This window comes from Ixodes scapularis, unplaced genomic scaffold, assembly GCF_016920785.2.
Source record: "Ixodes scapularis isolate PalLabHiFi unplaced genomic scaffold, ASM1692078v2 PGA_scaffold0__279_contigs__length_252992795, whole genome shotgun sequence".
Lineage (NCBI taxonomy): Eukaryota > Metazoa > Arthropoda > Arachnida > Ixodida > Ixodidae > Ixodes > Ixodes scapularis.
This window is the reverse complement of record NW_024609835.1, coordinates 73,736,806-73,750,743: the sequence shown is the minus strand read 5'-3', so window position 1 is coordinate 73,750,743 and position 13,938 is coordinate 73,736,806. Positions and strand designations below refer to the sequence as shown.

General features: G+C 42.1%; 1 protein-coding gene across 1 annotated transcript in view; it reads left to right on the top strand.

The window, feature by feature from the left end:
• The window catches only part of LOC8053105 (sodium-coupled monocarboxylate transporter 1), a 217,486-nt gene that overhangs the window by 155,651 nt on the left and 47,897 nt on the right, over positions 1–13,938 (top strand). The window contains exon 2 of the mRNA XM_042288801.1: positions 3,931–4,141. Coding sequence (XP_042144735.1) covers positions 3,995–4,141 — 147 coding nt within the window. The 5' untranslated portion in view covers positions 3,931–3,994. The remainder of the gene's footprint in view (positions 1–3,930; positions 4,142–13,938) is intronic.

Below are 13,938 nucleotides of genomic sequence, written 5' to 3'. Positions count from 1 at the left end.
ATCTGCTTAGAGCCGCTGTGTCAGAGTATCACCAAAAGCGAGAAGGTGAAAAGTTACGCATTGCGCGGTGCAGAAACCAAAGTTTTGGCAGTCGCAGACGATATTTTCTACATCTGCAGAGACAAAGCAAGTGTCAGTCACGCTGTAGCGCTTACGCGCAGTTTCTGTGCGGCAACTGGTGCGGCAGTGAACCTGCAGAAATGCAGAGGGTTCTGGCACAGATCCTGGGCAACGACGCCCTCTGAATACGAGGGTATTGAATAGAGCTGTACGCCTTGTGAATACCTTGGAGTGCCTCTGCAGCGGGTAGCGGACATTTCGTCGAACACCGTTTCATCGAATCGCCAAGGGCCGTTTTATCGAATTTCTTTGTTATGGCTGTGTACCGAGTTTTGGGGCATAACAGTGCTTTATAGATGTTTCACCTTGCATTTGTTAAAACTAAGGTAGTCACTCGTGAAACTGTTTTGAATGTGGTGTCAAATTACTAAAAATAAAAACAATTCGCACAAAAAGAAATAAAAACAATTGGGTATGCGACTTACTAAAAAGCTTCACTCATGTACATACATTACTGAAACTACGACGCTGCAAATAAAGGACAGACACTTAAAACACTTTTAAGTGTCTGTGCTTTTTATTTTTGTCTAATTTTTAATTGTTTCATGTCACAGGGAGAGGGGTCATTGTTTCATGGAGGCTTTCTTCTCGAAGCAGGATATGTTCACGATGGAACTTATCTCGTCACTGCACCCAGTGATATAAAAACAGAAACAAAAGAAAAAAAAAGAGAGAAAATTAGATGAAGTTGTGTATAAAAATTAAAGTAAATTCCAAAATATTGCAGACTGTAACGTTGTTCGATGAAAGGGCGTTCGATGAAACGGCTTCTATGAAACGGCGTTCGAGGAAACGGCGTTCGGGGAAACGGCGTTTGATAAAACGGTGTTCGATGAAACGGCATTCGATGAAACGGCATTCGATGAAACGGCGTTCGATGAAATGTCCGGACGCGCTCTGCAGCACATCAGAAACAACTCGGCCTACTGGTCTGATGTGGCGACCAACCTGGGACAACGCGCTAAGCGCTGTTCTCACCGAGATATGTCGATCTTCACAAGGTCGACAATCTGCAACGTTTTTCTTGTAGCCAAGCTCTGGTATATTTTGCAAGTACTGCACTGCGCAAGGCGGAACATTTGAAAATTTCACAGAATATTTGCTGTGTTTCTATGGAAATCTACCTGAGAGCTCATGCGACGGGACAACCTTTCCCGGCGCAATCCAGAAGGTGGCATGGCCTGCCGCATCTGTTTATCCGCCAATTGGTACCAAGATTTCTTGTTCTCGGAGATCAAGAGACTTCTTTCGTTCGTGAAATGATTAAATCAACACTGGCATTCCACCTCCCATCATTTTTGGTGTCATCGGTGGGAGGCCGAACCCCAAGGTTAGTGGGGTACCTTAAAGAAGTTGTGGACGCCTTCAACTTTTAAAGTGTCAGATTTTCTAGGGATTATCTTGAAACCGTTTCAAGAAAAAAAAAAACAACTATATAGAGACCTTGTGGATGTTATTTGTCCAACACCAATCTATCGCACGATTTATGAAAACTGCCCTGGTCGAGATGTATTATATCGCGTACAAAAGATGGAAATCCCTCCAGCGGCCAAAAGTTTCTTTTTTAAGTTGCACTGTTCTGTACTACCGACCAGGTATGGCTAAATGAGAAAGGGGTGTTCGTTCCATGGACAGTAAATCGTCTACTGTGCAAAACACCAGAAACTATAGAACATGTTTTTATTGGTTGCTGGGACGCAATTTTCTTCTGGGATGTCATGCAGCGCACGTTGAAAAAAGACCTTAACATTTCACCGCATTCAATACGTTTTCTGCCCGTTTCTTCTGAAAACATTGTGCCGTATGATCTCATTATGCTCTTGGGTTTATATAGTATATGGAAATATCGCATGGATGTAAGAAACGCCATTCAGGCACCAAAACTTGTCAGTTTTTATTTTACTCAGTGTGTAGCCCAAATCAAAAGTATATAAGAGTGTCGCGAAATTCCGCCCGACTGGTTGCCTCTGCTCTCTAGCTTAATGAATATCAAAGTGTTCTAGATCATACTGTTCGCCTGAGCTAACCTATGATGTGTCGTCTCGTCCTACATTCCTATGCAATAAAGAAAAAAAAAAAGCCTCGGTGGCTCCGGGGCAAAGCGCCAGCGTACTGATCCCCAGGTGGCGGGTTCGAATCCCGGCCGAGGTGACCGCAATTTGACGGAGGCTTTTTGTGAAAAAGGCGACGTGTAACCGAGCTTTCAGTTGCACGTCAAAAGATCCCCAGGTGGTAAAAATCAATCCTCAGTCTCCGCTGGGACGTGCCGGATGCCCGTTGTTGGTTTGGCACGTAAAACCCCCAAATTTGACTTTGTGAACAATGTTAAGCAAAATAGGCCTATTTTACTTTTTTTTTTATTTACGTAAACTCGCATATAAGCGTTTAGGTTTTTATTGTGCCTCCTCGCGTGATGGTGATAAGAACCACCATCAGGCGGGCATTCCTTTCTATAGTAAATACGATTATCGATTTAGGTTACGGGTAAGCGCACGGTAAAAGAGCTTTTTTTTCTTTTATTTTCCTTTTTTATCTTATCTGCCTTTTCTTGTTTGGGTTGTGTACAAACAACGAATTGAGAGCAGAGAAGGTCCGCGCTACTTTTACGTTATTTTGCATCTTGGGAAATAATTATATTCAATAAATCTTGATAAAAATATGTCTTGCGAAAGACTTAAAAATTTAGTCTGCTTCGATTTTCACGTGAAAACTTTTTTGTGTATTAATGTTTTTCATCGTCGAGTCGCTTTTGGTAGTATTTGTTTTTTCCTCTATGAATTGCCGAAAACAAATTTTTTTTAGATTTATTTACAAGTGTCGGAGTATGCGTCTTAGCTAAAAATTAAAAAAAAAATACAGGCGCCGTTTAGCAAGCAAAAATACTAAATGTTCAACGATGAAGTCCGGAATGCACTGCTACTCTGACATCAAGTTTCATTCCACCTCACCATGTTTCCCGCACGAGACGAAGAACGCGAACGGGGAGGGGGGGGGGGGGGGGGGGGAAACTCATTGCCACACATATTTAATATACCTACGTCTCTGTGTCAATGCCTTCTTGCGAGACGTCGCGCCAATTCCAGGCTTCACGGGCAATCCCCGCGCTTCCTTCGACGTCACCCCACCCAGCCGCTCCCGTCAAGAGCGTCCACGTCACGGCAATCAGCAACCACAAAGACAAGCGCACGCACACATAAATAACCAAAATCGGACCCCGGCTACTTCCTCATTCCGCATGGCTTGCTCTATTCCACTCCACGGTCGCGTCATTTATATTGTCAATATTTCATCCGCTGTCTCGAGCGTACGGAAAGAGACTCATCATCCCGTTCTGCGATGAGCATCTTCTCCAACCTGCCGTTACCACTGTCCGCCTCTTGCGCACCCCAAATTTTGCGCAAAACAAACCAAGCCATCGTTAAAACGCGCCGACCACCGCCCCTCTCCCCCCTCCTTTTCACTTCTAGGCAGTAATCCTATTGTCTCGTCGATTCGACCTTGCCCTTGCCTCGGTCGTCGTGGTATTCAATGCGACCGAAAGCCGTCGTCGAATCGCTCGTTGCACACACACTCTCGCCGCTTTCACGTGGAGGCGGGGGGAAAGGCGAGGTAAGGAGGGACGAAGGCTTTTCGGAGGAGATACGTCAAGTGCGAAGGGGAATATGGAGGCGGAGGGGAGAGAGAGGCGAGGGAAGTACGACAGTGCATCCCCCCTTTGATTTCTTCGGTTCTTTTTATCATCTGTCCTTCCGGAATGTGGTGTTGAGCAAAGCGCCGCCGAAGCTTATAGGCAAAAACTTTGTCGCCCAGGCTCGTGAGTCGGAGGCTGAGCGTTGCCGCGGCTGCTGCTCCCTGCGCCAAGATCCAAAGAACCATGGCGGTACAATACTTCGTCGCGGCCGACTACTGCGTCCTCGTGGTCGTGCTCGGGATTTCGTCGGCCATAGGGGTCTTCTTCGCCTGGAAGGATCGCCGGAGCACCAACAACAAGGAGTTTCTCATCGGGAATCGGAAGCTACAGGTAAGCGGCTCTCGATGTTTTTTGCTTGTAATTTGAAACGTTCGAAGAACCTGGATTTTTCGCAATGGCCTCACATTGGCAAGGTTTGGAGCACGTGGCTCTAAGAAGAGTCAGGAAAAAAAAAAAAAAAAAGAACACTATGATTTGACAAGTAAAATCGTGAGGTGAATGTCATACAATAATTGCAGCTATTTTTGAATACACATACAAGAAATTAAGCGTGTCGGGTCAATTATGAGCTTCCTTACCTAATTTTTGTCTTCTACGGCTGTCATAGTTAAAACGACCTTAGGTTGAGGATCGTTGCACAGGTCAACTCTGAAACAAATACGTTCGGTGAGGAAGAACCTAGACTTTCCAGGTATTAAATATGACGGTTGTTTCGATGTGCTTTATCATCTGGATGTTTTTCTCTTGTATTTTACTACTTTGGGTTACAATCGCAGAATGCAAATGTAGGTAATTCAGAAAACTCAGCTGATAGTTATTACGGACCAAGCAGTGACATGTTGGTGGTCAGATGCCCTCCTAGCAATTGCGCATAGACCATTCCAGTGGTTCTCAAATCGAGGTCCGCGAAGGCATTCTAGGGGTCCGCGAAGCACGGCCTCATCAGTCTGGCCCGGTCATAAGTGTTGTCTTTTTCAGACTGAGAAGAAACGTTCCAACTTTCGGGTGAACTTTTTAGTGTGTGTGGCAATGAGAGACGTCTGCTTCACACTAGTTCTTAGTTATATACATTTATTAAATCATTATCATAACTAACCTATACCTTTCCCTTCCCCTCACCCCGAACGGGGTTTTTCCATCGTCTCCGCCTTTCCCCAAGGGGTCCGCGAAACATCAATGGTTGAAACCACTGGACTACTCTATCGTGCAAAAAATGTAGCAGTCCAGCCGCGCGATCTCGCTGTCTCGTCAAGCGAAGGAAAAACGCACCAAACGAATTAATATGCAGAATGACAGGTGCCAAAACCCTTTCGGAGAATAGGGCTTGCTCCACGAGAAAACTTAAGTGCACCACATTATGAAAGACGTGGAATCGATCGCATGCAATGGATGTCTGCCAAAATCGCATTCGTCGGACAAGCGCTTGTTCAAAACCAAGAATTTTGCGGAGGAACGCTCCGCGGCTGTGCGTTTGATGAAGCCGTGCTTCATGTCTTCATCCTAAGTAGGAACGAGCCAAGGCGATGCTACAAGAACGTCTTTAGTTTCCGCTGGCACGTGCGTCGGAAGCCTGGTTCAAGCTTCACGCTCTCTCTTACAGCTTCTCCTTCGCTTGCACTTATGGTGAAACGGACTGTAAAGCTACACCGACCTCCATTCGCAGCTTTTTGTTTGGGTTTCCGAGTGCTGAGCTGTTAGAGCGGACAAGAGGAAATAGTAGTGCTTACGTTAGGTATAACGCTCTTCGTACAGAAAATGAAGTTAAGCCGTTTATTCTTGACAACGCCCAGAATTGAACGAAATCTTGCTGTAAAATCGTAAAGTAGCCTATTTATATATATTATTGTCTAATTGCAAGTTATGATAACGAAATTTTGCTAGAGTGGCCTTTACTATATTAAACTGTGCGCCAATTTTTTTATCGGCAACATAATATTAATGAAATTTTTATTGTCGCATTTACTTGCTCCAAAAGCCCTCCTCCCCCTTTTTTTCCTCTCTAAACAAGAATAGAAGCAAAAAAAGTTGGAAACACTTACTTTTTACAAACAAACGAGTGAATGTTTAATGGCCTTTTCAGAGTGTTTTTTTACTTGAAAAGTAGTCGAATAAATAACTGCGTAAGAAGAAAAACTTACAACGGGACTGTTCGTAGAAGATCCGTTTATCGTTCTACGATCTTATCAATGAATGTTTGATAAAAAAAGGCTTTCGTTCTTGCATTTGGTGAATCTAAAGTGATCTGCATGTGCATCTACATCTACACACAACATGAGAAAGAAGAAAGCAGTCGGGACATAATATTATTGAACACAGTAATTTTTCTGTTCACTTAGAAAGTGACGAGTCTACGATATGATCTCATATTGTTGTGTTTTAGGTTTTTTTATATATATCGTGTAATTTAGTACAGGTAAAATCTCGTCCCGTCCTCTCAAATGGTTTTTGATGTTATATAAGTTCGTGCAATTTTCATACACGTGCGCGCGTCTAGGCCAAAATTACTGAACTCAATGTTCATTCGTTAAGAGCCGGTTTAGTTTATACTTTCCTTCGGAAATTCTAAAAGCGCTTAAAATCGCAAGATTGAGGAGTTTTCTTAATGTTATATTACCGTCATCTGACTCCCCTTCAATATTTCTCTGCAGTCCGAAGATATTCCTCGTTGTGCACGTCGAACGGCGCTCCTTCACCCGACTGTGCTCGTTTTCCGGGACACGACTACACATATCGGGAGCAAGCGAAACCGCGCGGCTCCGTTTTCCGGAGGACAGCGGAGACACGCTCGCTGATCGATGCATGAAACACGACCGCTCGAACATAGATTACGTGCCTCGATATACAATGACCCGGGGTGGACGAGCGCAGGTTCCTGTAATGCACGCAATAAAAGTGAGAATACAAACGGCAGCACGAATCACGTGAAGCGATACGAAGCACTTGCTCTGCTTTGGGACTTTATCCTCGATAATTTTGTAAGGCGCGCGTTGTCATTAAAGGGGAACACGTATTCGTACACATTTGGCGTAGGGTAATTCTACTGGCGCGCACACCTACTGAAGATACTAGGCATATAACATTTTGTAAACAATACACGTGAGATATGGTCAGCTTTATGGTACTATAGCTGCGCAGCTTGCCATGCGCATCAGGCCCAATCAACGCATTGCACTCGCGTCGTTGGCGCCACATGAGCTGGATTCACATTTACCAAAGCACCCCATATAGAAGGCTGCAGATTCACATGAAGCGATTTTGCTTGCGATTTTGCAGTTGCAACGTCAATCACGAAAAAAATAATTCGTGCTGGAAACTGCGGTACTTAACATCGCAACTGCGAAATCGTAAACATGATCGCACCATGTAGATCGAGCTTGATGACAATGATTCTACGAATCCTCAGTCCAAAGCCAAACGAACGAAGGGCAGATGCCCTTCGTTCGTTTGGCTTTGGCACGAATTAAAATCCTTTCGTTTTCTTTTATTGTCAAAAGGAACGCGCGTGCGTGTTCCTTTGGCTTGGACTTTCCCCGAATTTCGTTTCGCCACGTGCTGACAAAGCAAACAACCTTTGATTGCTCCGCCAGCATACTTTACTGCTGAGGATCGGAACAAAGTTTACCCAACAAAATAGAGAGAGAAAAATATCGTTAGTCACCTCGAGTTTTTGCAAGGCTTGCAAAGATAAACTTTCTCTTCCTTTTTTCTTCTTTTAAAATCTAGTTATTTACGTACCTCTTTGTTAAAGCTGTCGAGCAACGCAAACATAAAATCTGAGATGATATGGCCAGGATCAATTGGATGTGACTGTATATTGACTCAGTTTGTTTTGTTGCTTTGTCACGAGATGGGGCGACAGGGTTGCTTTTTCACGACATGTAACATATGAACATTACCAAAGATATTTTTCTGCATATGGAGACCTCTCAATTATGTAAAGCTTTGTGTGTATTTAAGAGCTTTGTGAAGGGTTGACATAAATAATAATGTAACTTGCTTGATTCTTTTCTTTACGAACATTTAGGGAGTCAGTTATATTAAAGAAAATATAATTCATACCAAAATCTTGGGAACGTGCGCACCTGCACGCGCAAGGTCAGACTGCCATAATCTTTATTTTTTTTAATATAAATGAGACGTAACTGCCATGGGCTGAAGGTTCGACTAGCTACAGCGTGTAGTTAGTCGAATGCTGCGATCCCACTTTGTACGGTCGGCTTAGATCGGATTCTTACATACCGCGCTAGGTTTTACTACACAGATGCCCGAAGATGGTGGAAGCTTTTACTCAAATTGTGGTAGGGTTGGCTTATGCGAGAAAATCACGAAAAATAAAAAAAAAGCTATGTTTATCCTATGTCTTGCATGTATATTTATATAATATGTTGTGGCGCAGGGCCAGATTTTTCCCCGCTAAGCTTAGCAAAAAAATTTCCCCGCAATATTTAGCGGAAAAAAATGCCACTAAATGGGGGGGGGGGGGGGGGGAGAGCAGAAGAAGAGGAGGAAAGTGCACAAATGAGGACGAGGGGCATAGCCTTTTATCTGTACCTTCCCCTCCTCCTCCGCAAGAGCTGCGCTCTAATTCGGCGTTACAGAGGATTGTAAACGTCTTTCCTTTTTTTTTTGTAGAGAAGAAATAAGCCATATTTTACGGAATAAATGAAGCTATGTCTTATTAATGTTTGAACCAAGATTTGTGTAGTTTCCTGGGGTTTTATTTTTATTTTCTTCTCACCAGGTTGTATTTGGGGTATGCTTTTTCTGTCGATGAACATACACTTGAACATTTAAGCCTTTGGCGTTTATTTTTGTGGCGTATTTGATCTATGTCGTTACATTCCACAACAGACGTTAGACGCTCGGTAGCTTTCAAAAGGGCGGTGATGTTGTTTATGAGTCAATACTAGTCCTAAATTATGCGGCAAAAGACCGTAATCGCGGGAAATGTTTGTAACAAGAGTACTAGACTGGCGTATTTTTAGTAAACTATGATGCAAGGTTACAGCGACAGGAGCCGTATCTTCAAAGCCTAGAGATGTCTGCTCCGGTCCCTCAGCAAGCCCATGCATGCAACTGGGCGTATGCAAAACCGTGAACGTGTTTGATATGGCAAATTGCGTGCCGGCAATTTACAAAAAAAGGGACGTACACGTTCGCATATAATTAATGCGAAATGACACACCTCTTGGAATTCCATCCACGTCGTCAGCTATAATGTAAATGTTGGCGCTAAACGCTTTCTGAGGGATTGGAGACGGAGCGTTCTTGTGTCGACGCTTGCAACCTCTTGGAGCAGATTACGGTTACGACGTGTAATTTCGTCTTCGTGTTTCAGTTAATGCTTACACGTCGCAAAACAAAATGTCCCATAATGTTTCGGAGATAAACTGCGATCTTTTTATTTTATTTTATGCTGGAACTGTCGTTATAAGAACACGCGTAGAATGACATCAAATGGCACAGTAAATTACATTATCAACAAATTTATCCTGTTTTTTATATCGGTTTTGATTCTGAGAGCTTTAGCGTTATCGTACGATAACTCCTGCTTGACGCACATAAAGTTTCTTGGGTAACACTAATCATATTAGAATTGAAAGGTAGTGGTAAAAAGGTTCAATTGCCAGTTTTGCACATAATGAACTAGAAAGCAAAAAATGAGCTAAGCTGTTTGGTCGTGTGTGTCAAACTATTAGAAATACAGTGCGGTCGAGCAATTCAGGAAAAAACAGACGATCCGTTTCATGTATGATGGAAACAAAATCCATGTGAACTGCGAAGAAAACGGTCGACCGATGTAGAAGCTTCACTTAGAAAGGAAAAAAAAACACTATACTGGACGTATGGAACCTTAAAATAGTTTTTAATGAAGGTTATGCTTGAAAGTTTGTGGTACTTAGTCTACACTGCACTTTTACAAAAGACAAATCAGGTACTTGTCAAAAAATTACAATTTGTTTCTATCAGTTGTGATGATTTTGTGTGCAAAATATTTTTCCACCGTGTTATCCGGATTAGTCCTTAAAATACTTCAAAATCTTTGTTGAAAGGTTAGTTTTGTTCACCTTTAATGTTTGCTTTGGGAAGTCGGCATCATTATGTAAGGTGAAATAAGTTGTGAATCGCTACGCAACACAAAGCACCAGCAGACATATTCATAAATCAAGGGACGTGAACTCAACCGTGAACGACCACCACATACAGCAACTATTTTTCGTGTGCTCTTGGCAATGCCAAGAAATGATAAGTGTAGGTAATATGAGGTCCATCAGTCAGAAAGAACGAGCATCACAAAAACCTCATGTTCGAAATATGCAGTTGTATTGCGAAAACTTCATCTGATTTATGTAAGATGCATATCGCGCAGTCATCTGCATCCACGTGCGAAGGTTACGGCGCTTAATAATGGGTAGTACTTCCTATAGTGGCACCGCCTCAGTGTACGTATTCCAGTTCTAGCAACCTGGGATAATGCATTTAAGAACAAACTATTTAGATAACGAAGTTTACTACGTGTCGTAAACTTTATTTTAACGTAAACGGCGTCAACAGTAATTGCTGACGCATTTAGGAGGAAACTGCAGTTTTCCAAGGTATCAAAGCATTTTGTGGTCCATTTATTTAACACGAGCATTGCAAAAGAGATTAGTTTAGATTGAGATACAATCGACGCCTCGACAGTGTCTAATAATTTCGGCGCAGTGTTAAGGCAGTTTCTAAATATGATGTAAGACGCCAAACTCCAAGAATGTACGTGGCACAGCAGGTTCCACCCTTTAGTTCTACCTGCATGGTAAATCCCAGCGCATCAAAAACTGTCGCTTCATGGTCCCGAGTGGATGAGGTGACCGATGCGATCGTTTTTGACGTTGTTTATTTTTCAATAAACTTCATTTATTTATTTCTGCATCTGCTGGTACCAGCGGAAGTCAACAAGTCATTTCATAACTATTTTCAAGATCACGTCGATGACCAGCAGAATGATATGTTAAAGCATCGATTGCTTTTATAACAGAACCGTCCGTGCGTTCATTTCCCTCTAAATTCAGTGGGGAAAGTGAATTGGAGTTTTGGTCACGTGACGTCAATTGATGTCACGTGACCTGACGTCGCGTGACCTATATTTGGCGGGAAAATTTATGTCACGGGAATTGACTTCTCGTTACCAATACACAAATTCATTTTCTCATTATATTTAGCAGGAAAATGGATGTGACCTATACACCAATTTACATTCCCCTCTAAATTTAGCAGAAAATTTGATATCATGTGACCTGACGTCACGAGATCTACATCAATTTAATTTCCCTGCTTAATATATCAAGAAATTTTTTAAAGAATTTTTTTTTTTAATTGACGGTGTAATGTTTTTCGTGTAATTTTAAACGATTGCACTTTAAGTACTGGATTGCATGCATCATAAAACTTTGGAGATAAAAGTCGCTATTAATTTTTTATATATATGATTTAGGTTCATTGCTTTAGTTGGATCTTAAATTTCGGGTTTAAGTTTTACACACCTCATTAAAATCTTATTTTCTTTAGAAACTTTAAAACTGGTTTACATACTACAATTTGATTGTCTAGAATAAAGATAATGTCAAGGGGGTTTTTGAATTTGAGGTAAAATAAAATATACTTCAACAACTCCGTTAATCTTTAAATAATATTTTTGTTGAAGGAACTAGGTGAAATGCCAACAATGTTTGAGTTTAAAAAAAGTTTCGAACGTTAGATTATTTTTTTTTTACATACGGTTTCTTCAATTCCATTCATTCTTTCTTACAAGTAAAGCAACAAAATAAATATATAAGCTGATTTACAGAAAATAAGAGAAAAGAAAAATAAGATATAAAAACAACGTGTTCTATATTTTTTGCCACAAATATTATAGCGGGTTGCGACACGTAATCGGTTACGCCATACAAGTGCTGTGCCCGATTTTTTTTAAGTGAATATTTCAATTGTTTTATGAGTGCCCATCACGGAAGCTATTCTAATACCATTTGCCACGAGCGACTGTATTGCCTAAATCAATTACTTCCTTTGGTGGAGACCATCAGACAGATTAATAGCTTTTGTACAACACTCAAGTAACCACGTTGTTATGTTTTTCTTTGTATTTTTGTACTCATAAACTGTTCGTAATACTCGGAAGATGTCATGCGGGTGAAGGTTACGCATCATTGCCTTGGTTCTCCGGCCGTGAAGCGTCTGAGAGGAAAAATCCTGTTACATCTGTGTCTGTAAGACTACGCAATTATCAGGGTTGTACGAGGAAAGATCATGCACGACAGATATTCACAAAGAGGAACTCGTGACAAAGGTTTCTAGCGAACGGCTGCGAAGCGCCCAATGGCCCATTTTATTTTCTCCGCCATTTTTTCTACTCGCAAATAACAATCACGGTTCTGAGGCAAGGTCTTCGGCCTTGCACGACTGCAAGGACAGAATTACGCAAGCACGTTAGCAATTACTCTCCGATCTAAACGACTGCAATATTTTTTTTTGTTGTCGTAAGTACTTGGGCTACAGAACCGATGCTTTTTGTCTGATCTGGCAATAGAACCCCATCGCCCCTTTACCGGCTACAGTGCACGACGCAGCCAGACTGGATGTGCATGAATGCCGAGGTTTTTCCCATTGGGGACGAGTTAGCGCGGCGCAATGTGCGTGTCGGTTGGCAATGAAATTATGTGGCAAAATCGGAGTACATTCCTGAACCGGAGGTAGGCGTTTTTACGCGTGTTAGAAAAGCACCCCCACACACCCCAACATAAAACACAAGTGTTAATTACCTCCAATATAGTTTTGTTCTCGGCCTCAAGTATTTTGTTTGTAAAAGTGAACATTATTATTTCTCAAGGTGAACAGAAGATAACAACAGAGCGTCGCGGGCGTCGAAGTCGGCGTAACAACATGATCGAACGCTGGGGCGAGACTGACCCGGACCGCCACGCGTAGCACCTTTTGTCCCCGCGTGGGCTTCTGGAATAATCGGCGTAGAAGGTTAGGCCACTAGAACATTTGGACCTCTAACAAGACACAGGGCTCTCGAAATTATCAGAATTATTAAACTGAAAAAATAAATAAAAGACACGTCACTCCCAGAAATGGAACCCTAGGCATCCGCGCGAAAGTCAAGCGTGGTAACCACTCGCCCACGCACGAGCTCGTTCGCCGACGCGCGTGGCAATATAATAATCAAATAAAAATTTTTCATACGTTAGAATGGCCGCACGTACGCCCTAAAATACAAAGGAAATGTAGGTAAATGTCAGAGCAAAGGTTTGGGTACAAACTAGGCCGCGTTCTCTAGCAACGGCCTTTGAAACCAAGGTGCGCTGAAATGTTATCTGCTTTTCCTGCGAAGAGTAGTACGCTCCTGTTTCGCGTGAGTCGCACAACCCAGTTTTAGATCGCCCACGTGTTATTTTATCATGCATGTGCCGATTTTCTTTGCTCGGCCGTGTCACCCTTATCTCGCTCAGCTTGGTATCTACATTGTTCTGACCTGGGCTCAAATCTGCATTTCTTTTTTTGAGACCCGAAGGTTACGTAATGCGAGCTGTGGTCACTGTGTGAAAATAACGCTTTTGCCAACATTCCTTACTTTAATATGCAAGCTATGAACATACAAAAACGAGCGCAGTGTTCTCTTTTTTTCTTAGTCGAATATTTAGCCTTTATTGTCAGAACTGTTTTGGTTACAGAGTTTCTTCTCTTCTGTTTATTAGCTCCCTCCCACCCAGCAGCCTGATGTTACAAATATATGTGAAACTCGGCTTGCTGGCTTCCACTATTAAACAAATAGGCAAAAAAAAAAAAAAAAAAAAAAAAAAACGACTTCAGTGAATATTTTGTGAGATCCCACACTTTGTTTTTCTGATCGTCAAGCGCGACCTGTTCATTAAATACAGCGAGCAAGTCTTATTGAAGTTCGTATCACGTGGTGCACTATTTTGCAAGCCTTGCGTACGTGAAACCTCATAGGCATAATCATTATTAGCGTTAAAAAAGTGCGACGATGAGGACCATTTTGAGGCAAAGTACATTTCATAGTTAGTCTTGCAGAATATTTTATTATCATCATATTTTTTATTAGCATGTAGTGTCACTGATGT